General features: G+C 42.3%; 1 protein-coding gene across 2 annotated transcripts in view; it reads left to right on the forward strand.

The window, feature by feature from the left end:
- Nucleotides 1-26863, forward strand: part of PSMC1 (proteasome 26S subunit, ATPase 1) — a 66514-nt gene that overhangs the window by 10574 nt on the left and 29077 nt on the right. Inside the window, exon 2 of one of the 2 annotated variants that reach the window (XM_085626523.1) lies at nucleotides 22953-23006. In XM_085626523.1, the coding sequence (XP_085482649.1) occupies nucleotides 22953-23006 (54 nt within the window). Of the gene's footprint in view, nucleotides 1-22952; nucleotides 23033-26863 lie in introns of both variants that reach the window. The other variant, XM_085626524.1, reaches the window with a different exon arrangement.

Below are 26863 nucleotides of genomic sequence, written 5' to 3' on the forward strand. Positions count from 1 at the left end.
ACAATGTTACACAGAACATAAATAAGTTACCTAAGAATTGATTAAACATTTCCTTTTCCTTAAAATACTTTTTAAAAAGCCCAACATTGTTGACACACAGTATTCATCTTGTAAAGATACTAAAAACAATAAGGCGGGCCGACAGTGTCTCCATGAGCCATGCTTTTTAAAAAATGGCTTAATCCATCTAGATCTTTCCGTTGAATAAAATTTACAAAAACAAATAACATGCAAAGTAGATTGGATAGACAAATTATCGCACGGGCAATTGCATAATTTTCTTGACCAATCATTAACTGCAGGGAAGGAGACTAAGCGGAAAAAGACGTCGAACCTTAGCCTAGTGAGCAAAAAACGGTCAAAGCCCACCTGACACCATTTTAAATATGGCTGAATATCATTAGAAACCAATGTAAGTTGATGTTGTAATACAAGGTTCTTATTAAATTCAACGCCTAATCTAAGTGATTCAACATGGGACCAGCATAGCTCCTTCAAGTCCTTTCTTGTTAGACTGCACATGGTCTCCGGTTGAAAATAAAACTCTGGTCTGCCCAGATCCCTTGTAAATTGGCAAATATATTTCAACCAGGGTATCCTAAGTGCTTTATCCAATCCCATGCAATCTTTGAGGATGTCTCTATTTAACGTTAGAGCTGGAGAAGTCCATACCCTGTACCAAAGCAGAACTGGTTGAATACTAATCAAATCGCTCACATAGCGCATACCTAACTCTGCGTGACAGTTAAAAACAGGGGAGCTAGCAGGGGTTGCCAAGATAAATCTTAAGAATGCATTCTCTACCCTTTGTATCGTGGAGAAATTATTATTGATCCCCCAAATGCCTGCCCCATAAATGGCTATACTGATGCACTTGGCTTGATAGATTTTTAGCAGTATTGCAGGCGGCCTCTTCCCCAGCTTTTTTGAGAAGATCATAAGTGCAGCAGTTGCTTTCTTAAATGATAATGTCCTATTTCTAATAGCAGGACCCCAGGACCCCTTTTCCTCGAGAACTATTCCCAGATAGGAAAATATTTTAGATGTGGCAAGTTCCTCTTTCCCCACAAACAAACGACACGCTCTTTTCTTGCCGCTGCCACAGGACATTACAAATGATTTAGAAACATTCAGTTTTAACCCCCTGTTATCCATAAAGTTTATATAAGTGTCCAGAGCAGTTTGAAGGCCTCTTTGCGTCCGGGACATGATCACTGCATCATCAGCATATAGGAGGGATGCAATTTGGTGCTGATTGGCCTGGGGGGAATCGCGTACTGTAGCAATCAGGACTTTTTCTAAGTCGTTGGTATACAGGTTAAACAGCAGTGGGGCGAGTACACACCCTTGTCTCACGCCCCTTTTTACGTAAAAGGGCTTAGTGCATTCCCCATTTAAACCGTATCTAACCTTTGCCCTAGCGCCAGCATACAGCTGTCTTAGAAAGGAGATAATTACTTCGTCAACCTTCATATCACTCAAAATCTGCCACAATCGATTGTGAATAACACAATCGAAAGCCGCACTTAGGTCGACGAACACGACAAAAAGTTTGCCCTCTTTGGCCTGTGTATATTTGCCAACTAAAGACGTAAAGTTGAGTACCTGTTCTACAGTACCGCAGCCCTTACGAAAGCCGTATTGAACCGGCGATAAGATGTTAAACTCATCTGCCCAAAGTTGCAACCGATTCAGGATAACTCGCCCAGTGACTTTTAAGAAAGAATCCAGAAGGGATATGGGACGGTAGCAAGAAGGTTTATCTCGGTCCCCTTTTTTGAATATTGGTATAATTACCGAGTCTGCCCAGGTATCGATGAAACCCCGCGCACAACTAGCCTCTAGAGCGCGCTTGAGTAGAGGCGACCAAAGTCCCGGCTGAATTTTAAATAAATCAATTGGGACGCCATCTGCTCCTGGCGCTTTGTTACCTTTACTCTGGGTGATTGCGACCGAGAGTTCATCAACAGTAACGTCTAAATTGATCGGGACGAAATCGTCCGCCAATTGCCCCTGGGAAGTAGACTTCATAACTACCAATTTGTCTTTCCCTCCCGGATTATAGACCTCAGCGAAAAAGTCGACCCAAGAATCTTCAGTGATGGCCACGTCCATTCTGTCGATTTCCCCTGTATTGAGGAAGGGAGCCCTAACCGCCAGCCAGAAGGCAGAGCAATCCTTTTCCAAGGACGCATTGTATAAACAATCCCACGCGTCGTTCTTAAGCGCGCGTTTTCGAGCCTTCCGGGCCTGATTGTACACACGCCTAAGGTGAGTAATTTCCGTTTGGTTCCTTGGATTTTTCCCCAAGGCTATCTTTAAAGCAGTGTGGGCCTTAGTACACGCAGAATCAAACCACCCTTTTCTAGCTACTTTCCCCACTTTAGGGGGGCCATGTAGGACATCCTTAATAATCTTAGTAATAGAGGCAAAAGATTCCATAATGTCTAAGTGGGATACTTCATCCTGAAGGCACACATTAATGGAGGTTAATGCCTGTTTAATGATATTCCTATTCAACTCCACTTGATTACACTGTGACCATCTAAGGGCAAACCCGTTCGTTCTATATAGGGAGCAGTCGGTAGTCCAGGCCAATTTCTCCACCACAGAACGGGCTGATTTGCAGGGGAGATGTATGCTGAAACTCAAGGGAAGATGATCACTCACCCCAAGAGTATGTGTGGCAAAATCAGTTAACCAGCTGGAGTGGGAATTGGTGATTGTAATGAAGTCAATCAACGTACTATACCCTCTCCCCACATACGTTGATCTAAACTCCACTGGAGGTCTGCAGAGCAAGTTGACAAAGCCAAGATCAAAAGTCGCCATCATTTCATTAAAAGAATCACCCCCGCTATTATGATCGAAATGTGGTTGATATTCAGATTTATATTTTTCTTGATCACCACAACCGCTTAGAAAATGTTTACAGAGGTGGTGATTAAAGTCACCTCCCCAAATAATAATGGAATCCCGGTGTGAAGAGGCTAGCAAAACTCCTAGATCTTTAGTGAGAGTATTTATCAAACCATTTACAAGACCTTTCTCAATACTATTGTATAAATTTACAATGAGCATCTCCACTTTGGGGGCTACCTGGATTAAAATAATCTGATAGTAATCACATTGGCCCACCACTTTTACTGACAGGGTCTCCATCAGATTAGATAAATAAATAATCAGGCCCCCTTTATTTCTCCCAGAGGTAGAAGGACTAGCAGGTTGATGGAAGGTTCTATATCTGGTAATGTGGATGGCTTCCAAGGACCAGGTCTCTTGCAAACATACGATGTCTATATTCTTGATATAATCAATCCATATGGGATTATCAATCTTGGAACGGAGACCAGCTACATTCCAGAACGCAATCCTGGTACCTTTGTTTTTTATTTGCTCTGTTTGGTGCAATGGTAAGGTTACCAACTCCACATTGGTTTCGCAGGGTATCGCGATTGGTACACATAAATCAGTCGTAACTGGAATAACAGCGGCCTCCGTAGATGGGCGTCAGTCCACTCCTTCAAGTCCGCTCAAAACTGAGAAGCGGTTGACCCCTGAGAAACTACGGTGGCAGCTGTCGTTCCCACGCCAGGTCCTGTTAGGAAATGTTTTCCTTGGGTATTCCCAGCCTGAGTTAAGTGGGGTGTGATGGCTCGTCCTCCCCCCTAGCTCAGGGAGCATACCGGGGTTTGGTCTATTCAGCTCTCTATAAAAATAATCGAGTGGGAGAATCTGGATACCCCTCGATTGAGGTTTCACATTAAATAATGATTCGTTGATAATTCGTCTAACCAAAAAAGAATTTTTAAAATTAAGTATAATGCAATCTCCATCAATTGACTTCTTGGATCTGCCAATCCATGCCACTCTTCGCACCATTATTAAATCATTCCAAATGTTATTGCCCGCCGTGGTATTCTTGGTAAGCCAGTGAAGCACCTTGTTTTTTAGTTGACCAAAGTCCTCACTGACGCCTTTATTCAATGAAGGGACATTTGCGAGCACTACTACTAAAGGTGAGCACGCTGGTGGAAGGTTAATAACTGGTAAAGAAACCCGTTCGTCCTGATCATCCCGCTCTTTCTCCCTCGAACTTTTATCACTAGGTTGTAAATAAGTAGTAATAGGTCGGGTGGGTTCAGTAAAGTTGACACTTGTAGTTATCGGGGGCATCAGAGGTAAGCAATTATCACCAGCTACCTGGGTATTTGGACCTTGAGGGACTGGGTTATTGTTAAATATTGTTTCAGTACAGGTGATCGTGTTGGGCGGTGTTAAATTCTCAAGCCTACATTTGTTGATATTGACGAGCTCCCCCAAGGTATCTAACTTATTATTAATGTTTTTCAATCTCTCTATTAGTGGGAGGGTGAAGGAACGTAGAAGATGGACTATGTTGGAAAGAGATACTGTTGTGTCCTCGACCTTTTCACTAATCATATCTCTATTGTGTAAAGCAGAAGACAACAGGACAGGGTCTAACAATATTTGGGAATTCTTCTTAGGTTTTTTGGTGTAGTTTTTAGAACAAGTGACACTATGTGTACCAGTTAATTTTGAAATTTTGGATTTCCTGCCTGTTTGGCTGTTACCACCCCTTTTCCTTTTCTTCATCCCTTCCTTAGCCAAACTAGGGAGAGCCGCTACTATATTGGCTTCAGGAGCTACAGCTTCAGGAGCTACATGATCTTCTGGCTGCAAGCTTTTTCTAGGCTCAATTGAATAGAAACCCTCAGATGAATCAAGGCTGCTGAAGGAATCATTACTCTTAGACACAGAATCCACGACAACAGGGTAGTCAGAGTACGAAGAACTATATGGGCATGCGGAAGTCAAATCTACCCTTACTGGTGACACCACACGATTTAAATCACCTAGAGAGGAGCGTCTGTTGCTAAGGAGTTCCATAGACAAGCGTTTTTCAGTCCGGGCAATCTCCCTTCCTACAACATCGGCTGCTTTCAGGAAAAAGTCGTCAAGAGTACCGGTGGTCCTTCCGCTTGCTATGGCAGGTGTAAGGCAACGTTTCCCCTCTTTGACCGTGGCGAGTGACATGGTTACATACAATAGCAAGATTTGCAACCTTTCCGCTTCTGCCTGCCGCGACGCGTTTCCCGCGAAGCGGGAAGCGCTAGGTAGTTTTGAAGGCTCTGGGTCAGAGTCAGGACTGGCAACAGGTGAGGCAGCCCCCTTAAACCTCTGGGGCTTGAAGTCCGGCAACCTTTCCGCTACTGCCTGCAGCAACGCGTTTCACACAAGACAGCAATTGACTCAAGCGATCACACGCGGCTAAAACAGGGTTCTATAATGACTGTTCATAACTGTAGTAACTGTTGCGGGCAAAAGGGAGAGGGAGGGACCAAATGCACAAGCAAAGGTGAACAAAATGTGCATAAGTGAGCGAGCGAGCGAGTGTGTGCCTACTATCGGGAATCTCGCTCAAGCTCAAGCTCAAGCTCAAGCTCTGGTTACCGGTTATCAGTCTCACCAGTATCAGTCTCACCAGTATCCGGAATCCAGTATCCGGTACCCAGTAACCAGTTGCCGGTCTCCGGAACAATCGCGGCTCAGGCACCAGGCACCAGGCTCTGCTCTACTCAAGGGCTTCTTCCCCGGCACCTCCCCTCAGAGGGAGAGAACGCGGGCAGACGATGTGCAGTGTGTGAGCGAGCGCTTGCCCTCAATGGCGGACCCGCTCTAACTCTGGCTCCTGCTTCGGTTGCTGATCTCGCCGGTCTGGCCCCAGTCTCCAAAAAGAGAACCCGGTCTCCTGCGTTGTTGTTGAGGTTGGCGTTGGCAGCTCCAGCCAGCCGCGGCTCAAGCACCGAGCACCGAATCAAAGCGAAACTCCTCCTCCTCCTCCTCCGTGTGACGCAGCCCACTGACAGTTGGCGCGAGCTCCGTCTCAAACCATAAATAGTGGTAGTACTGCTGTTGTAAACACGTCTGAGTCTATTTGTGCTACTATCCCACTGGAAAATGTTGCTGAGGTTAGTCAACTTGAGCAGGGATCTAAGGATAAAAGTGTGGGGATAAGTAAATTGGCACCTAATGTGGGCATTATACCAACCAAACCCTTAGAGGCTGTGATACCAAACCTACCTACTGTGGATCTCCCCCCTGAATCTGCCCCTTATGTTGTTATATTGGCGGGGGTACCATCATTAGGGCCGGGTAGGAGGGGGAGACACACTGAGCTAAAAAATAAGTGTATATTTTGGCTTAACGCAAATAGGCCGTTGCCCGTGCATAATAGGGCTGAGATTTTGTCCGTAAGAAGAGTAAATTGGGTAGGTAGAAGTGTAAAAACAATTGGGGGGGATTGTGTGATTATCAATTTCAGAGACAGGAGATGTGTTGAACACATTTGTTATTGGCCACAAATTGACCCCAGATATCGGATCCAATCACTTCCCCTAACCTATTTTTATGTTCCTGTGCAAGTTCTATGCAGAGAAATGCTTTTAAGGAACGATCGATCTAGCTACCCGATTTGCACGGAATTTAAGTCAATATAACAGGTTTTCTGTTTTGTCAGGATTGGAGGAATGTGACTGACAGCAAATGGAGGTAGGGGGTGAGCCCTTAAGTTTAAGTGGCATAAAAAGATCTCTGGACCAAAACCTTATGGAAGGTGAAGGACAAATGTTTGATGGTATAGGTATAGTTGAGGGAGGGTTAAGGCCTTGGGCAAATGGCAGCATTGGCCCAACCCTACGACTAGGTGCTAGTAGCCCCCTCCATTCTCGCCTATATAGGGCAGTTTATTCACCGATTACGGTTAAGTGTAAGAAGTTTCACTCTAGCACTATTATAACTAGGGATGTATTAAATGAGGAACCATATACCACAGGTGATTGTCTAATGACACACCCTTGTTCTACCTTAGGCCAGAATGCACCAAGTAAGGAACCACTAACTATAGCTGCGTATATGACAACATATCCGTGCCCTACTATGGATAGGATAGCAACGAAAGAAGGTACGCAGATTACATCTAGCCTGACCTCAGTGGTATCGTGGAACCTAGCTGGTATTGGGTCTAAGGCTGCTTTACCATGTTGGCTTGAATTTATTATTAAATTTGATATTTGTCTTTTTCAAGAGACTTGGTCTGTTGAACCAGTCTTTAACCCAGGCTATTTGAACTTTTATGTTCCTGCAGTGAGAGGACTGAGGGGACGCCCTATGGGAGGATTGATAATCTGGATTAAACAGCACTTAAGCTTTAGAATCCAACTGATTTCATCTGGGCACCGCGATATAATTGCTATCAGGCTTGATGTGATGGGTGACCTAAAAATTGTCATTATCAATGTGTATGCTCGAGGAGTTCCAGGGGGGAAAAAATCGGAGGTATTTACGGTCTTAGAATCCTTAATAGAATCTCTGCCAGACGGGGTTTTACCATTAATTATGGGTGACTTTAACACAACTTTCGAACCGTTAGGTTTGGGAAATACTAACATGTTGGAAGCAGAGGATATCAGATGGGGTGTTCCTGAATTGGAGGCAGGGCCATCAGTCAAATGGACTGAGGCAGCGCTGTATCTAAATGGGCTTTGTTTAGGCAATCAATTAAGAGCTGCAAATGGTCGGACATTGTCTGATAGGAAGCGAGTAAAAACTTATGATAATGGGATAAGGTCTAGCAATATTGACTATTTACTCGTACATTTGAAGCTCTGGCATACCCTGTTGGACATGGAAGTTAGGACTCGTGTCGAGAGTGATCATAACCCTCTTGTAGCATTATTTAGGTTAGGGCAGGAGGGAATGGTTAACTCTTGTGATGACTTACCTGTCCCCCAGACCATCTTATCAAATGATGAGCGGCATCTTAAGTGGACTAAAGTGAGTAAACAAGCTGATATACTTACTGATATTAATGTTCAGCTTGATAAAGTATTGGGTAAGATGGGAGACGGTGCATATCCTGGGGTGAAGTTCCGCCGTTTTGAGCATGATCATAATAATTTGTTTATCAATCTCAAAGCTCATTTTTGTAAAGTTGGTACTACCAAGCTAGTGGTGAGTAAAAAGCCCGAGAGGTGGTATAACAAATCCTGTAGGGATGCCCGGGCCGGCCTGGCCTGAGTTTAGCATTAAAAACTAGGAATTTGGATACAATTAGAGCAGCCCGTTGCAACTATAGGAAAATAATTTGCAGGGCTAAAAGAGAGTGGGACGACCAAGTGTAGCTGAATCTTAAAGACGCATGTCTATCAAAGAACCAGGCACTTTTTTGGGATATTTATAAATGGGAAGGAGGTGGGCTTACGGATAGTCCCCAAAATAATGTACCCCAAAATTCATGGGTTGAAGTTTTTTAAGTCTCCGTATGCAAACATCGAAGGCAACCTAAGTGGGACGGCTTTCGTTCCTAAATGTTATGAAGGTTATGTTTTTAGCCTAGGGGATGTGGATATGGCACTGAACGCTGTAATTGCAGGGCATGCTCCAGGGATGGATTGTATACCTGTGGACTTATTCCTTAGCGATAAAGAGAGATGGAGATTATACATAAGCTATTTATCTAATGCTATTGCCCAGGGGATGGCTGTCCCTCATTCATGGAAAGGAGCAGAAATTGTGCCCATTTACAATAAAGGTGATAAGTCTTTAGCGAGTAATTATAGGCCTATTAGCCTGATCGATTCATTGCAAAAATTAATGGGGCGACTGGTCCTGGGAAAGATCCAGGACTGGATGGTAGAGGGGGATATCCTCAGCCCGTTGCAAGCTGGGTTCCGTTCAAGGACTAGTACGATAGATCAGGTTTTTAGATTCATTGTCTTATACTGGCATGTGGTGGTTTTGGGAAAAGGTGCGGTATATGCAGTTTTTGTAGATTTAAGGGCAGCATTCGATCTTGTTCCGCGAGGGAAGCATTGGCAAGTATTGGAGGAAATGCCACTGGAATTGCTATCTTTGATTGCTCGCCTTCATGAGGATACTTATGCAAGAGTTAGATGGGGCAGGCAGGGTGAAGTTACAGATGCTTTTTCAGTAGGGAGAGGTGTGAGACAGGGTTGCGTTATGGCGCCTACCCTGTTCTCACTTTTTATAAATGGAGTGGCTAAATACCTCTCCCTGGTTCCAACCGATGCCCCTGTGCTTGCAGGTGAGTGTGTCCCGGTCCTTATGTTCGCGGACGACACTCTAATAATTCCAGCGTTTTATGGATTTTTGTGACATGCGAGGGCTAGAAATTAATAGTGCAAAAACTAAATTTATGGTCCTTACTGAACCTAGTTGCCAAAAGGAAGTATATATATGGGCAATTGTCGGCTAGAGCGGATTGAAGCCTTCACTTATTTAGGGGTTAACCTTCAGAGTGATATGAGCTGGAATATGCAGTTAGACACAGGCATGTTGAAGTTTAAACAACAAGCAGGCGCATTACTCAAAAGATTCAAGTCTTCCTTTACTAAGCCAATTAGATCAGTTCTAGAGATTTATGGGATGAACGTTTTGGGTTCTGTTCTTTATGGTGCTGAGTTGTGGGGGGTTTCTAACATCAAGCAACTGACTACCTTCGAAAATGAGTTTTTGAGGAAAGTTACTTGTGTCCCCCAAAGCACCCCTTTAGTTCCCTTGCTTTTGTGATCTTGGCAAGAAGACTGTGTATGATCTTGCCATGCTGCGTCCAGTATTGTATTGGCGTAGGCTATGGACTACGGAGGAACTGTATCATTATGCAAGGGGACTCAAGGAAGTAATTGAGAAGGATAGCTTTCATAAAATTAAGTGGTTGAAATCAATTGGATCTCTTTTAGGGAGAATGGGGTTGAGGGATCTGTGGGATGACCCGATTAACACTGTTTTCCCCTCTAAGGCAGAAATTATTAAGATATATTGAGAGATGATTTTTACCGAAAAGTGTTATGTAAATGTTTCTGCCCACCTCGCAGAGCGTTTCCTTGAATTTAAACCTTACCCACTATTGGAACCCTACTGGTATATAATAGAGAAACCATTAGATCGGAAGCTTTATTTTCAATTTAGGATAGGAACCCTTCCTATTAGGGCATTTACGTCTAGATGGGTGGGGATTGATGATGATAAATGCCCTAAATGTAAGGATAAGATAGAGTCGATGAGTCATTTCTTGTTTTTTTGCCCATTATATGCAGCCCCAAGAAACAAATGGGTTAAACCAATATGCCGCCTTATTGGCTTACGGAAACATGAAGAGGCATTAAGAATACTATGCACTGATTCTAGCCTTCCAATTGCATTGGCCATGGCAAAATTCCTGAAATGGGCATGGTTAATTCGAGTCAAGGAAGATCGCTAGGTATTTGAAACTCAAATAGTATCAGGACATGAAGGCTTGTCCCAGGTATAATTAATTGAGCTATGGTGATCTTTTCTCCATCCCCTTTTTAAAAAACAAAAAAAAAACGTACTCGAAATTAATTATATGTAGTTTAATTGATTTTTACAATTTTAGCTATTTACAAATTTGTTTTTATGACCTGTAACATGTTTTATGTATATTGTGATACTTTTATGACTCATTGTTGAATTAAGTTAATAAAACGGAAACAGAATATTTGTAGGAGACGACAAACTATTTTGACTTGTGCTCCAAGTGTCTCCTTCATTTAGTAAGTCTTGCAATACATCGACCAACTTGCTTTCTGAACCACTGTTGGGCGTTCTTGTAGTTTCTTCCTCCTGCGTTAGAGTATCATCATCGGTTTTATTTGGGGCCCCAGGTTTTGACCATTTAGATTGTCTGAAATATTTTTGTAGCTTAAGTTTCCGAACACTCTTGTAAATGTCGACTCGTGTGGTGGCGTAATTAAAGGAGCTTTCAGGACAGAAGAAGAGACCCAAAGTCAAAAGTTGTTGCTCTGCTTTATTTAGTACAGTGTCTGTTAGATTGATGACTGTCCTGTGTTTTGCATCAGACATACTGGGTGCTATTTCCTCCAATATTGCTTTTGTTGACGTTTTTGCTGCTCTTTGTTGCTTGCGCCGTCTACTTGCTTGGCTCCTCTCCCTGCGTTTTCTACTCCTGTTGCTCCCTGGTTGCCCTATTGTTTTCGTGGGCGGAGGGATTGTAGATGTTCCTTGCATAAAACATCAACTTCCTCATTTTGGGAACATTTCCTTGAGGCTTGGTCTCTTGCCTTTCTGCGTTGCTCCAATTCCGGATCACTATCAGCTGCGGAACTGACATCTGATGCTGATGTTAAATCCGGCTGCATGTTTGTTATTGTTACTTCCAAGGTGTCTTTCTGACGTGCGCCTGATTTATCTGCTTTTAAGGTGTTCTGTTTGCGCGCAAAAGTAAACACCCTACCACACTCATAGTCGCATCTGTCTCGATGAAATTTGAACGCCTTGCGTTCCCTTATTATATCTTCCTCCTTTTTCAATCTTTTTTTCATATAGTTTTTTTATTTTTTCCACTTCCTCAGTTTGACCTCAAGCTCCTTGTTTAGCTTGTCAATTTCCTCAGATAGCTTGACAGTCTTTTTCCGCAATAATAAACAAAAGCTTACGGGACTAGTCCAAGTTTGTTTCCGCCCATTCCTTCATCATTTCACGATCAGGGGCTTCATAACTGGGGGCCAATAAAATTCTTAGACCCCTTGGTATCCGACCAACATCAATATAGTGCTGCAGGGATTTGGCTTCCCACCATTTTTCTGTTCTGCACGCATAGCTTTCTCTAGTTGTTTGCTTTTGTCCTTTATGCCAGGATTTCTCGGATTACTAGATGGATTATGGGTAATTGAGTCAATGTTAGGTATTGTCTCGTCATTAAACATAGGGAACATGCTGCTTGTTCCCTTTCTCTCAGCGCGTCGGCTGCCATTATCAGATTGGGAATTGAATAGAAATTGTGCAATATATTCAACTGTGGAGTTTTGCGTTGTTAGCGAGTGCCCACATGTTCCTCGAAGTTGAAAAACAAAAACTGTTTTTGTGTGTGTGTGTGTGTGTGTGTGTGTATATATATATATATATATATATATATATATTTTCTTTTATAATGCGTTTACATCTGTAACCACAGGGCTCAGCATTAAAAATGAGATGCATTATCAAATCCTTTGACCATTTCAACACATATCGGTCATAACTATGTTAATTGCCTGCGGGCTGCATCACCATTTCAAGATGACCGCATTGTTTACTTACCTTTATTACGAACCTCTCTCGTTTGTACATTTGCCGCAAGTAAAGTGAAGAATGCACACTTCATACAGGAGTCAAGGCATTAGTAGAAATTGCATGGCTTTTGTTTTATAGATCGCAGTAGATCAAGGTTTAAGATACACAGCTTTTTGTCATGTATCACACACAATGGGCTAGCTCATGTGTCGACCCGTCTGGTCCACTGAGTGTTAGTATGTGCTCCTGGTCTTAACATCTGTGTTCTCTCGTGTGTGTCTATTCCATGCTCAATACCCACTGTCAACTATGCGGCACTGTCGTCCACTAGAACTGCCCTGTATTTATGGCCCTTCTGACAGTTCGTGACACTCCATTCTGAGCCTGGTTTTCCTTGACCCTGGCCTCTTCCATTTGGCAGTTTTTGCACAATCCGAACATCGCCGCCACTGCTGACTCTCTACCTGAACCACAGCCTCTTCTTCTTTCCCACCTCACGAACCTGAGCTACTTACCCTGGCATCTTCCCCTCTCTCTATTCTTTACACCCAGCCTCTACTATAACTCGCTTTCACTGTAGCTGCTCACCCTTTTTCTGACTTCGTAGCCCATAAGTTCCACCCTAGTCTTACTCTCCATCTTCCTCTGCTTGTCGAGCTTCAAAACGTCCACAGACTCTCGCTGAACTCCAATTCCTCTTAATATTTTCATTCCCTTTCCCTCTCTCCCCTGCTTTACACACTTTTGTTTCCTTTTGTCTTCATCTTTTTGGTTTGTTTCCCTTCAGTTCTAGGCTGATTTCTGCTTCCCCCCCCCCCCCCCCCCCCCTTTTTTTCCTTCTTCATCTTTATTATTTTCTGTTACCTTTCATCCTGACACCATTCTGTGTATGGCAGTGGGCTGGCAAAATGCATGCACCTTTCTAAGACTGCGCCAGCTTTTCCTTGTGCAACGTGAGATGGCCCAGGCAGGTAGATAAAACAAGCATTTGGCATAGCCAATAGGTCTCGCCTTTGGGACCTTGTAAGTGTTTAGCCGGAGCTATTGGCTTTCCCAATGTCTTTAAGCCATGGTGTAAAGCAGTGTGCCTGCTGTGCAGCATGTTGGAAAGTTATAATAGAAAAGTGTTATAAGCATTTTTGTTACCTTATATATAACCAGGAAGGCATTATGTACAACTGAACCACCCTATTAAACAAGCATTAGAAAAACAATAGGTTTTGCATTTGCTTGAGTTAGAGCTATTGGCGCTGTAAATGACAATTTTGTTTTACCTATGTGTTATGTATGTGGTGTGTAATGGAATTATGTGGGTTGGATAGGAATTTTTAGTTGGGCAATTGTGTGGTGTAGAATTTTGTGGTGTGAAGTGGATTTGTGTAGTGGAATTATGTGGCATAGTATGCAGTGGAAATATGTTGATAGTAATTGTGTGGTATTGAGTGTACTGAAAATATGTGGAGTGGGATTGTGTTATATAGTGTAATTATGTGGATTGGCATTTTGTGGAGTGGTATGTGGTGTAGTTTAATTATGTGGTGCGCTGTTGAATTTTGTGGCATGATGTGGAGTTTTGTGGTGTGGATTGGATTTATGTGGTGTGTTGTGTAGTTGTGTTGAGTTGCATTATGTGGTTTGGTGTCAAATTTTGTGGTGTGGATTGGAAATGTGACGAGTTGAATTGTGTGGATAATCAACATTAACTTGTCAAATGCAGCACACCACAGAAGCTACCAGCTTTTGGCAAAGTGCAGGACCTAGTAACAAGTCTCGCTCACCCTGCTGCCTCGACCTATAATTTAAATTAACAAGAAGGGAACTCATGAGAGAGAGTGTAAGAGAGTGAAAGAGAGACTCTTTACACATTGCCTCTGGGATAATCCTGATTGCTCCGACAAGCTACCAAGGGGTGAGTAGGGGTTATCCTGGGTGTGTAACCAAAAACCCAATTTCTAACACCAATCTACAGAGGGGCGCATGAAGCAGTTTTCAGTAATGCCATGCCACAAGCAGTACCATTCTCAACTAGCTCCAGTGCTTCTGTGTAAAGTGGTTTTAATCGCTGATTAACGCCACAAGCGCTGTTTATAACGCCGTACGCCCCCTTCTAGCCTGCTCACCTACCCCATGCAGCCCCCCCCCCCCACACTCACCTCCCACTAGCCCCAATACTCCACCAGGGTGATGGAGATATTCAGTGGGTGATTCAGGAGAGTTGTGGGAGGTGCTATGGTGTCTGTCGAGATGCCCAACGCTGTTCTGCTAGGGAGACTGCCTTATGGACATAAAAAGGGGGCCCCTGCTTCCGAATTGTCTTCACCAGCGATAACGAGGGAGCTAAATACACTTCCGCCCAAACCAGGCCACTATCGAACAAAGACCGACGCTGGGCGTATGGCCAGAGGCGGAGGGGAGCAGCTGGCCAGTAGTGTTTGCCCACATGGTGGTTAGGAATGGGATTTGTGGACGTTTCACAGCACAATATGTCTCGCACTGACCAACAGAAACTGCAGACCAAGGCGAAAATTACATGTACAAGTGTTTGCGTGGATGTGGGATCATCGCTGTGCCAGCGACGGGCAGTGCCGCGCACATCATACTTCCTGGTGACAGTTCAGGGTGCCAACTCTAGGCAGGAAGGGGGTGGCGCCTCTGAACACTGCTCCGGGCAGTGAAACCTGGCCTGCTTCACCTGGCCCAGCAGTTGCCTCTGGTTACAGTACCCGTAGGGGGCGCCTGTGCTCTTGTTCGAAGTTGGGACATCAGAAATGGGTGGGTGGGGGCGATAAGTGCCCGTCGGCACAGTCCAGCACCATGATTCTCCGCCAGACAGATGAAAGCGCAGCCAGGGAATAAGAGGGCGGAGAGTACCAGGGTGGTGCCACACGAGGCCCTATCCATGCACATAGAGGCCACAGATAAGGGTAATGACAGGACACTTCTCAGCATGGGTATACTTCTAGGCAGTACTTAATTTGTGAAAGAAAGTGCCGGTAACCGAAGCTCTGCTCAGAAGCCGGCGGAATTCAACATAGGCACGGGGAATACCAAGGCTGGTAGTCTCATCCACTACCACACACTCCCAGGCAGGTTTCTTGCTCTTACAAGTTTTTCCCTTTGTGATGGTTTTGAAGCCTTTCCCTCCCTCAGTCTTTCCGATCTGTGCATATCTCCCCTTTCTTGCACCCAGGAAACATCTGACACGGGAAATAAGTGCCAGTCCCAAAAATAAGTGCCGTGGCACGCCCGGCTCAAATTAAGCACTGCTTTTAACTTCTGTAAGGCACAAGCCGGAAAGGTCCTGGTAACAAGCGCGTCAGATAGACGCTACTGGCAGATATTAGTACGGCAGGCGGAGCTGGGACAGGTCCAAGACATGTTTCAACCTCTGTAGTAGTCAGTCCTTGCAGCAGTCCGCTGCCTTCGAGAAACGACCACGGTTTATTCTGCTAAAGTGTCGGCTTCTCAGATTTCCGCTCAGCCATTAGTATGAACGCTTGGTTGGCAGCCTACGTGCCCTTCGCAACACAGATCCTGTTAGTTTATTTGATGTGCGAACGGACACGCAGCCCCACCAGATTCTTCACCGCCGAAGACACAACTATTAATTACCTCCATCTCCCTTTAATTGCCTTCAACTTGCACAGCATCCCCATTTAAATTAAAGGCCACAGTTAGAGTGCAACTAAAGCAAGCTGCAAAGATAGTGAGGAATCTGCCACCAGTGTGCAAAACGTGCCTTAAAGCTGGCTTTGTGCGAGTGGGCTTGGTGAAAATGGGCCCCCTGCTGTATCACACAAGACCAGTGCGTGAGGACACAACCTCCGCCCCGTCCAGGAGTGTCTGTGACATTTATTGACTTGATGGGACCAGGAAACCGGCTGACAAACCTCGTGACCTGCAAAACTACCACTATCAACGTTAATATTAAAATAAGATTTCAGATTGCATTTCAGGAAGATGTTAAGAACAAGCCCGGGAGTGGTGCGCGCTGTAAGGAATGCAGCTGCCATCGAAACCTGATCCAGAACAGATGACACCCTGCGCTCTCCTGAGACCCCTAGGCCATGGGAGTGCAAGTTTTGAGGAGAGGCAGGACAAGCACCCGTCTTTGGCCATTTGCGTGCTTTCAATTATTGAAAGCCGCACGCAAAGGCCAATGGGATGTGTAGGAGGAGGCACACCCACAAGGAGAAGGCTCTTGGAAGTCTGAAGTGATTCCAAGAGTCGTCTCCTAGAGCAGAGTTTGCGCGCTGAGCTCTAGACGAGACCTAAAAATGGCGCACAGGTGGGCCTATCTGTAGGCCTCTGGCCTAGTCCCCGACTGCCTGCCCTGCCAGTCCATCCCTATCTTCTTGCTTAGTAATGGCTGCTAGCATCCTTATTAATCACCAATGCTACGTTTTGGCATCCATTCAAAGTAAACGATTTGTGATACATTATCAACCGGAACGAAGAGCACATCACTTTCAGCTCATTGATGAAAGGCGGTCATTTTAAGGCAAGTGAAAATGTAAAAAGCATTTCATGATACAACTGTGCTAAACCATATTTTGTACTGTTAGTGACGGAGGAACAGTATTAACCTGAGCACACAATGAAAATCTGTGACTAATAAAACATATATTGCTTTTGTATTTAGATACATTTCTTTCATGAGAATCTCCTACTGAAATGCTACAGAATAGTTATATCAGAGAATTAAATGAAAAAGATTTATATAGCGCAAACAAATGTCCAAAGGCATCAAGGCGCTTATAGCAGTTAGTCCTAAAGAAGGAAAAGAAGACAACTAGAAATTCCATGATCTCAAGCCCCAAAAGCATCTGTTACTGAATAAAAAGTCTGGTTTTTAAGGCGTCACGGAATGGGGTGTGAGCCTGAAAACTGGAGATGAAACAAGGAAGGAAGTTCACTAGCTTGAATGTGGCCACCGAAAAGGCTCCGCCTCCCCACCTTGCCTTTTGGTATTTAGGAACCATTAAACGATTCTGACTTGAGGATCGAAGGTATCTAGAGGGAATACACCATTGAAACGTCTTTAATTTCTCTAGGCCCGATGTTATGCAGTGCCTTTTGAACGATGCATAAAGCTTTTAAGGTAATAAGTTTGTGCACACGTAGCCCGTGCAGCTTCAGAATCCCTGCAGAAACTGATAGCGATTTAGGAACATCAAGAATCAAACTTGCCACCTCATTTTGGACCAACTTCAGTTTGGCTATACAGTCTTGTTTATATCTAGATAGAGTGCATTGCAGTAGTCTAACCTGGAGGAGTTTGGTGCCAAAGCCATATGCGCCAGCAGGGGAATGTAAGGGTACACTTTTCTAAGAGTCCAGATCATCCAAAAACAGGTCGAAACCCCCCTGGTTAACCCGAAGGTCAAATTATGTTTTTGTCAAACAGTACTCCAAGGTTCTTTGTGGAATCTTTGGAGTGGGTAATGTACCTAGCATATCTGGCCGCCACAGATGGGTCCATATGGATGACTGACTGCCAAAGATCAAGACAGTCATATTGCCTCCATTAAACCTGAGGTAGTTTTTTCCCCATCCGAATTGCAACTGCCTAAATGCAGTTTTTAAAGTTGGTGTCCTTAGTGATAGACACAACTATTTGTGTATCATCGGTGTAGGACAGTGCCTAAAGCCCAAAGGCCCTTATACATTTCGGCAGCGGGGAAACATAGAAGTTAAATGATGTAGGGCTCAAGGAAGGGCCCAGAGGAACCCCACACAGCAGACTCTGTAGAAGATGTACCTGGTGGTGTTCTGTAAACATTCCAACTCATTCATAATTGAGGGGAGAGCGGAAAATGCCTAAAGCTTTGTCCTCCCAACCAAGACTACACATACAATTGAAAGGCTAGGCTCTATATGATCATTAACATATCTACGCCGATAGAGTGATCTCTGGGAATTGTGAGTCCCACCCACATCAAATGTGTCATGCTTCATCATTGGGTTTCCCACTCCCAGGGCTCAATTAAGTCCCTGGTGGGCTCTACCACTATGTGTGGGAGCAGGAGTTTTTTGTAAAACTGTTCCTGTAAAGGATTAACAGTCACCAGAATAAAAGAAATGTTAAAACTATCCAAAAGGTTTATTATAGGGTGCCCTGATAGCAATAAAAACAGATGAATGGATGATACTGTAGGGTTATCAATCACCATCTCGTCCTCACACAAGCCAACATGTTTAGTTTCGGCCAAAGGGTCAGAGGTCTCCATCAGGACATCAAAGTATGGATACTAAATATCGTTTGTGGTTGGTGATAATCTCCCCATTTAGTGTTGTGATGTGGTAGGTGCAGGGCGACCAATTAATAGATAGAAGAACCACACCTCCTCATCCATGTCGGAAACTATATATTTTAGTTTTCCTACTTATATCTTACAAATATGTCTTCAGGGACCATTGCTGCAGGAGTGCTTCCCTCTGGCAGACAACCTACTATTTCAAGACCGGGTATAACATTTTGCAGATGTCTAACAGCCATATGCACACAGCTGTCTCTTATCTATCAGTCATTTTTAGCAGCTTCTTTGAAAACACATGCCAGTCTCCAAGTCCATTTAAGTTGTTTGAAGAAGACTCCATAGCTCAACAGACATTGATATCCAGTAGTTTTAGTTTGTTGTGTATTTAAAATGTTTCTAAATATTCACTAACACATAGAGAATAGAGACAGCATGTGAAGTTATAGCGCAAGCTTCCCTCAGACACGGAATGCCTATAGTACAGGTAGCAGTAGAGCAGTTTATTTCTCAAGTTATACATGGTAGTGGAAGCTTACTTCCATATAAGCTGGAAAGGAACATTAAACGCAGCAGTGTACTGGCCCCTCTCAGACATGTATAGCACTTCAGAAACAGGACAGGAAACTACCTAAACACAAGCCTTGCTCACATGCAGCCCTAAACAGGCCTAAAAAAATTCATAAATGTTACTGGACCTGCAGGTCTAGTAACTTGAATGAGCTACTCGACCTAAATGCAATGTACTTGACCCATAAACTGGTCTCATTATGTCATCCTAGGCAAATATTTTATTTTGCAGATCTGCCTTTTTTTTTAAATTATTACATATAAAAGCAGCTTCCAGTAGAGGAGTTTAGCATTCCTGCTGTACAAAAAGCCCATTTGTTTTTTATTAATAGACTAATGTTTGCTCCATGCATAATAAGAATCTAGCCCACATATAGGGTACACTTGACCCCTCACTTGACCCCTAGTTCACTAATCGCATTGCCATCAGGGCAGGGGAAGGAATGTTTCTCAGTTCATCTTCAAAAACTCCCTTTTAGTAAATATATAACTACAGCATGAGGTGGTAGTGCACTGTCATTTACAGACAGCACATTTTCCATTGAAATGATCAAAAATGTTCCCACTAACACGTGGTTTTACGTATAAACAATCTGTGGTAATTGTGTTTCAGCAAACATTTATCATTTGCGCATCACCAAGTAATGTGTTCTGATTTGTCCTCCTCCTATTAAAATATTTTGCTCAGTACACAGAATTAAAACACAAGGGCTTTCATAACTACTGAAACTTATTTTGAAATGTTTGTACAGTTCATTTTTTAGCTATTCAAATGTTATAAGAAAACTTTCCATCCAACAGCCTTTCATTTCACACTTTTTTGCACAGCACTTTTGTGAAACAGTTCATTTTACAAAACCCTCGAACTTTGCAAGTAATTGTAGATGCAAACTGACTTTTGACCTCTTTCTCTGAACACAGATTAAATGTGACAATGTAAAAACAAGATTTAAAGGTATCTTTAATACTCCTTCACTTTGTGAGTGAACAGAACACCTATTGTTTGTTACCTCACCAGAAGAAATTTAGCTCGCCCTGATAAAACCGGAATTACAATAGCGATTAGGCAAGTAAATTTGTAGAGGCCTGCTAAATAAATTATAACCATGTATTGGTGCCCATTTCGATAATCTCTTGTGGATCAAGCTCAAGAATGTATGTACTAATAAGATAATTTAAACAATACAAATATTCTGTATATTTGTATCTTGTCTTGAGCCTACTATTGGAGCTTTAACTTGTTGAACATATATACCCCAACTCTTTGTATAAGTATTTCCCTTTCTTACACTCTGTTAACAGATTTGGAAAAATACAGACCCATGTATAAATATTTTTGTTGCATAGCTATTGCCAATGTTCGTCATGATTTGTCCATATTACACATGCAGATGCTGCCTGCTGGCACTAAATGAAACATTAAAAAAAGAAAAAAAAATACCATATAAATTTGTACCCAGAGGTCTTCCACTGCCTTTCATTCTTTTAGGCAGGAGCTATCTGAACCACATAAAAAACAGAAGTATAGGCAACCAATCACATGTATGACAAACCAGTGTGATTACCTGTACCATAATCATACTGGCCTTTCAGAGGCCCTTGCCTGTTAGAGTGAGTTACCATACAGTTTCAGCTTTTCACATTTTTAAGGGTTGGGTAACAATAAACCTCTCTTATTGTCAAATGTTGATAGCCATCCACCTATTCTGGCAAATAAAAAAAATCATATGCTGATAACATTGTCGTCTTAAGCCAAACACGAATCTGCTTTCGAAGATTGATCAACACACTGACAAGTTTATATCAAGCAACAAGGGCTAGAGCTGAACGTGTGGAAAACAAGTGGTGCGTCTAGTGGACTTCAAATATAATAAGCACAAGTGGTTCATTAAAGGCAAGCAGGTTGAGTCAGAGTCAGAACATTCATATAAACACCAGAGAATCACCTTGGGATGCCAGCTGTCGTTTACCAACCAGATTACGACTTTACAAGCAAAAGCCCATTCTTTAATATATGCCTTCAGGGTTCTGAAAAAGAAACTGAGAGGTCCGTCACATGGCCACCTCTTGACCATGGTGGCTTCACAACTTCACCCACCCTGACTTACGGTCTAGAAATATGTCATGGCAAGGAGATAGAAATCTCAAATCACCTCCAAACAAAGGTCTATAAAGCAGTCTTCAGTCTTCCCTAAGCGTCCTCCCCAGCCTAGGTACGCTTGGATTTCAGTGTCCATAACCAGAAATATCAACAAATAAAAACCTTTGTGAAACTGTGTGGGGGACTTCGTGCCGCGGATAGTGGCACCTTAAATAATCCATGTTGGCTTGAAAAAAGGCTCAAGTGGAGAGAAAACAAGCCAACTCATGGGGTGCTCATCTTGAGAAAACTCTGGTACACCTTGAGTTACAAAAAGCATGGGGCAGCGAGATGGGCCTAGCTGCATTTGCCGAGATAAGTAATTTCACATAAAAAAAGCTGTCATTCCTTTCAGATAAAAACATTCTAGAACAGCGGGGGAACGCATGGGCAGTGAGAAACTCTTATAACAACTTGAGGCCTCAAGCATATGTCACTGCACCCTTTCATCCAGCAATCAAACAGAGTTGTGTGCTCTTTCATTTTGACTTCAAAGACCTTTGCCCCACATGGAAGGGTGGGTACCAAAACACAAATTGCCGATTATGCGGCTACAAATTGGAATCGATAAGTCATCTCGTGCACATGCCCAAAAGTCATGGCACAGAGGAAGATACTCTTTAAGTTGCTCTTTCTAGAGCTAAAAATATGTACCTTCATGCAAGCGGTCCTTAGTTGGTTGGGCGGCTCATCTATTCCACTGGTATGAGGAGGAGTAAAATTTGTTACCATGGTAAATAAGCTACTCCTTACAGCTGACCAACACCAATAAATTTCAGTACAAAGTCAAGTCAACCCATGGGCATCAAAAAGAAAATGGACTTACTAGTTACATGTTTTTTAAGCACCCACCTGGCAACATGTATAATTTTAACCTGTGTCACTACACAAAATAAGAGGCGGTTAACCCGGAAACCCAGGACATGACAATCGTAAAAGGGATAACATCATGGAACATAATAGTATTTTATGAGTGATTTTATTTTAGTTTAATGCTGCTATTCCCTTCATAATTTTAACATTTTATCAAATCAAACAAAATAAAAGAAAGATCTTCCTTGTTCATAGAAAGTGTGATTCTGTTTTGTTGGGTGTCTTAATGTTTGTATTTATTCAAGTTATGCCCTTTATGGTTAGAAATAACTGAATAAAGTTGGTTATTCACATATTCACTCTCTGGGAACAGATTCCTCCGGTAGATTGTTTTATGCTTAATTTTCATCATGTGATGCTGATACTGCCATCCTTCACAAGAAAATCTGTCTCTGCCTGACCTTTCACCACCCCTACTGGCATTTTACAGGTGATCTAGCAGACTAACAACTATTCCTTTGTTCTGCAAGAGGTAATGCCCGTATTTTCTACACTCTGTGCAGATGACTCAGTAAACAAAAAAAAAAATGCAGGGATTTAAAAATGAAAATACCCCATGACAGATCTGCTTTAAATTTTGAAGGAAAAATCATAGATATTTGGGTCAGGTCACTGACAAATTTGGTGTAGATTCGTTACACTGACGTTTTAAGAGAAAACAAATAGTATTTCCTATGGACTCCCCATTTGAAACATAACTGGATAAATATATAGTCTTTACAGAACAATTGCAGTCCCAAAACATATGGCACTATGTGAGACTTCTAGCACATCAACAGTGTTGTCACTTATATAGCTTATTGAAGTAAAATATTCCAGTGGGTTTATATTATTTTGCACTTGAAATTAGCATGATACCCTTTACGGCTGTATTCTTAATAGGCTTTCTAAACATACTTGTGTGGAATACTTCTATGTGAATGCTGCGTCGTAACAAGACTGGTCGATTTCATGATAACCTTTATTTCTTTTTACAGGGGCAAAGTCAAAGTGGTGGTCATGGTCCAGGGGGTGGGAAGAAGGATGATAAGGTACGTAATCTGTAAAATACATATCAGTTGCATTTAATTTATAATACCGTCAGGTGTTAACTGCTTGTTTAAATTCTGTATTCTACATGTTTGATTGTGGGTCGACTGTCACCCCTTTTGTAAAAATGAAACATTTTCTTACTGGATATGTGTATGCTACCACTTTTTCTTTAAAAAAAAAAAAAAGGTGAACATTTCTGTTGGACTTTAAAAGGTCTGTCAGTGTCATCAATTAGAAATAATATGCTACATTTGCAGATGTATGCTTCTATTTGTCAACTCGTGGTTTAGAAGCAGAAATTGGCATGTAGCTAGCGACTTGTGTGTATAGCAATAATTGCTTTAAAATCTTTACATCATACAAAGTGGCAGGTGTTTGATGTCCCTTTTGCGTACATAAAACAGATAATAAAAGTGACCGTGTGTGCACCACAAAAACAAATGACCAAAGAGACGATATGCTGAGTGTATCTCGGAATCTGTTCCTACAGGGTCTTTTGATCTATTGTAAAATAGGGTAAGTCTGTTTGTTGAGGTATCAATGACGTTTCAACTTATTCTGCAGTATTACGGTTATCATAAGGACTAATAAAGTTATGGAACAGCTGGAAAAAGCCAGATAATTAGTGCCTGGTCCTGAAAGCGGCAAAAGCAAGTTTAGAATCGTGCCCTCGATTTATATACTCCTTCATCTTGGGTGAGGAATCCGGTCTTATTTACTGAATACCAAGCAAGCAATTTGCCATAAAAAAAATCGTATGGTTGCAGGAAATTAGACTAATTTTATTAAGTATTGGCTTGGCTACATTATGGGAGAACCCAGAAAGTACCCCGTTTCCAGCCAAAGCTCTGTTGAAGCAAAGATATTGGAGCTGGGTGACCGATCACATCGTCAGAAATAGTGATTCTTCAAGACTAACGGAGCACTTTCTAAACGTGAAGCCACTACATAAGCCACTACATAAGCTGGAAGTTTACTGGGATATTATAACAAAGCCACATGACAGGAAGCTATATTTCCAATTTAGAGTTGGCTCATTGCCAGTAAGGTCTTTTTCGGCTAGATGGGAAATGCAAGCTGACGTTTCTTGTCCTGTTTGCCATGCACACCCGGAGTCTTTGGCCCATCTACTATTTGCCTGCCCAGCTTATACGGCCCGCGTCGTATGTGGCTATCCCCAATCTGCAGATTGTTGGGAACTAGAAGTAATGACAGCGCTCAGATGACTGCGCTCAGAAACAATTACACCTATTGTCATTGCCCTGGCAAAGTTTTTAGGCTGGGCATGGTCTATTAGATCTCACGCAATTTCTGTTGGGTAGTTGTCTGATTATTGATTATGTGTATATTACATGTTTCTAGTTCCTTGGTTCCATTTGACACTTTCGGAGCAATTTTCTCATACTGTCACCAAGATATCTTATGGCATGGCACAGGCTGACATTAATGAATATCTTTGTACATGGCAAAATAGTGGTAATACCCATCTTAAATTTAAATGTAATTAGTACTCATAAGTGCTTAATTGTTTAATGCTTTTAACTGTTTTAATGGATTTTACATTTCTTACTGGAAAAAATTATTTTAATGTCCTACTAACCAACGGTCATGTTTTTTAAGCTCTTGTGCATCTGCTTTGACACAATTGTCGAATAAAGCTAATATGACTGACTACTGAATACCATCACCAAGTTTAAAACGATGCAGAGGTGCCATATACCTATGCAGTCTGAAGGGATACTAAAAAAATCACTCTTGAGTGGGGCAAGCTGCAAAACAAGTGGGATCTGTTAGTTAAAATTCCACATAGGTAAGCAAATATTAATCACTCCACTGCTAATATGAGTATAAATTCATATCTATTGGCAGTATGAAATAATTAGTAGGACCATGAAAGAGACATTGCTCTTAAAAGACAGCAATCTTAAATTGTAGTGTGACTTACCCAGACCCAGCTTCAAGAGCGATTACAACTATAAATGCCATCAGTTGGTACAGCAAATATGTGTATATTGAAAGCGTGGAGCCTTTTTGAATGCCGAAAATGGGATGATTGAAGATAGTCGTTAGGAGTAGTAAAATGTTTATTTCAGGGATGATACCCCGTACAACATAAAGCAATTTAGAATCATTCAAGATTCATGCAACAATTGTATACTGTGTGCAAATTGCACTGTTAAAAATACAAAGAGAGAAGGCAAATGTTAAAACAATTCAAAAGAAAGCTCTAATCTTTACTGTCGGAACCACACAGAAAGTAATAACTTACTGCTACTGTAAATAATAACGGTGTTCGTGTCAGACTTCAAAACTCTTAAGACTGGTTGTAATTGTCGATTGCGGCACAACCGCAGAATCCATTTCATTCTTTTCGCTGAATATCTGGGGTAAAAGAACAAGACCTGTTCATTATTTTCTTTCCCTGTGTCACATGTCATGCACAAATTGCTGTTCTACCTCCTGCTGTCCCACCTACATGTAATGCAATTGAGCATAAGGGTGCCAAATCTAATTTTCATATGTAATGTTTTGGTCCTTTGGGAAACAATTTCGTCCAAGAAAACTTCGAAACTTGGTAATGATTTTCTATCCAAAAATGTATCAGTCAAAATACCAGGTTCAACGTTTGTCTGCCATTTCTCTACAACTTAGGCCCAATAAGATATTTTTAAGACCTCTCTTGCTGATCGATTAATAGACATAGGGTCGGTCCTCATTCTCTCCAACCCTAAATCTATTAGTCAAAGCTTAATGTGACACAGCCAGTTCAAGAAGAGACCCTTATCTAGCTATAAAATCTCTTGTGCCATCCCAATACGACTCAAGCTCTGGTGTTGTCCACAGCCTGACCCAATACAATAATGGTCCGAGTTATGCAAAATTTGCAACTCTTTTCAAAGAAACATTAAAAACTAGCTAGAGAGCTGGGGTGCTCTGTGGTAAATTAGAAAGAGATTTGACAATTGTTTTTGCACGAGGAGTGGTCTGTGATGTTAGCCATACCCTAGGTTACTGCCGCATAGTATGCTGCTGATTGATTGGTGGCTCTATAATCCCTAAAGCTGGTGATATTGATCTAGGCTGTGGCTCTATGTACAGTAGTTGTCCTATGTCTGAACTTGTGGGTACCAAGTTAGAGCATGATCTATCTTTATTCCTAGGTAGGCAAAGTGGTCAACATCTTTTAAAGTGGTATCTCCCAATCTCAAGTTATTGCAGAAAGATTTATGGGGTCTAAAGATCCTAAGCTTTGTTGTTTTAGGTATTCATCTCCAAACGTTTTAATTTGCAAAAAGCTTGGAATCTGTTTAGCAGATTCTGCTGGAGTTCTTGAGATTAACGAGTTGTCATCCACAAATAACCTAAGAATTGAATTACCAAGTAATTTTGGAGCATCACGGGTGCATTGAGACAGGTACCTAAATGCATCGTTGATAAATAAGTAAAATAGGGTAGGCGTAGGGACACATCCTTGGCGTACACTTCTCTATGGGAATTCTAACAATTAGTTGTCCCTGTTTTCCCCATATCGTTTTAGTGCAGTTCTTATCGTTTAGCCTAATGATGATGAAAACTAGGCTGTGTGGGGATGCCCATTAATTTGAGAGGGTCCCAGAGGTTGGCCCTGGGAACAAGATCAAAGGCTGTCCTCAGGTTCAAGAAGGATACATACAAGTGAACTTTGGCTAACTTGAGGTATTTCCATAAGGTTAGGGCCAGTTTAAAAACCTGATCCACTGTACATTGGTTCAAAAGCCAGCCTGAAAAGATAAGATCTCTGCCTTGCATATCCATTCCTGCAATTTTACCAGAACCTGTTTACAGAACACCTTCTGTATGTTGTCTAGCAGACTAA

Source organism: Triturus cristatus, chromosome 9 (assembly GCF_964204655.1).
Source record: "Triturus cristatus chromosome 9, aTriCri1.1, whole genome shotgun sequence".
NCBI classification, from domain to species: domain Eukaryota; kingdom Metazoa; phylum Chordata; class Amphibia; order Caudata; family Salamandridae; genus Triturus; species Triturus cristatus.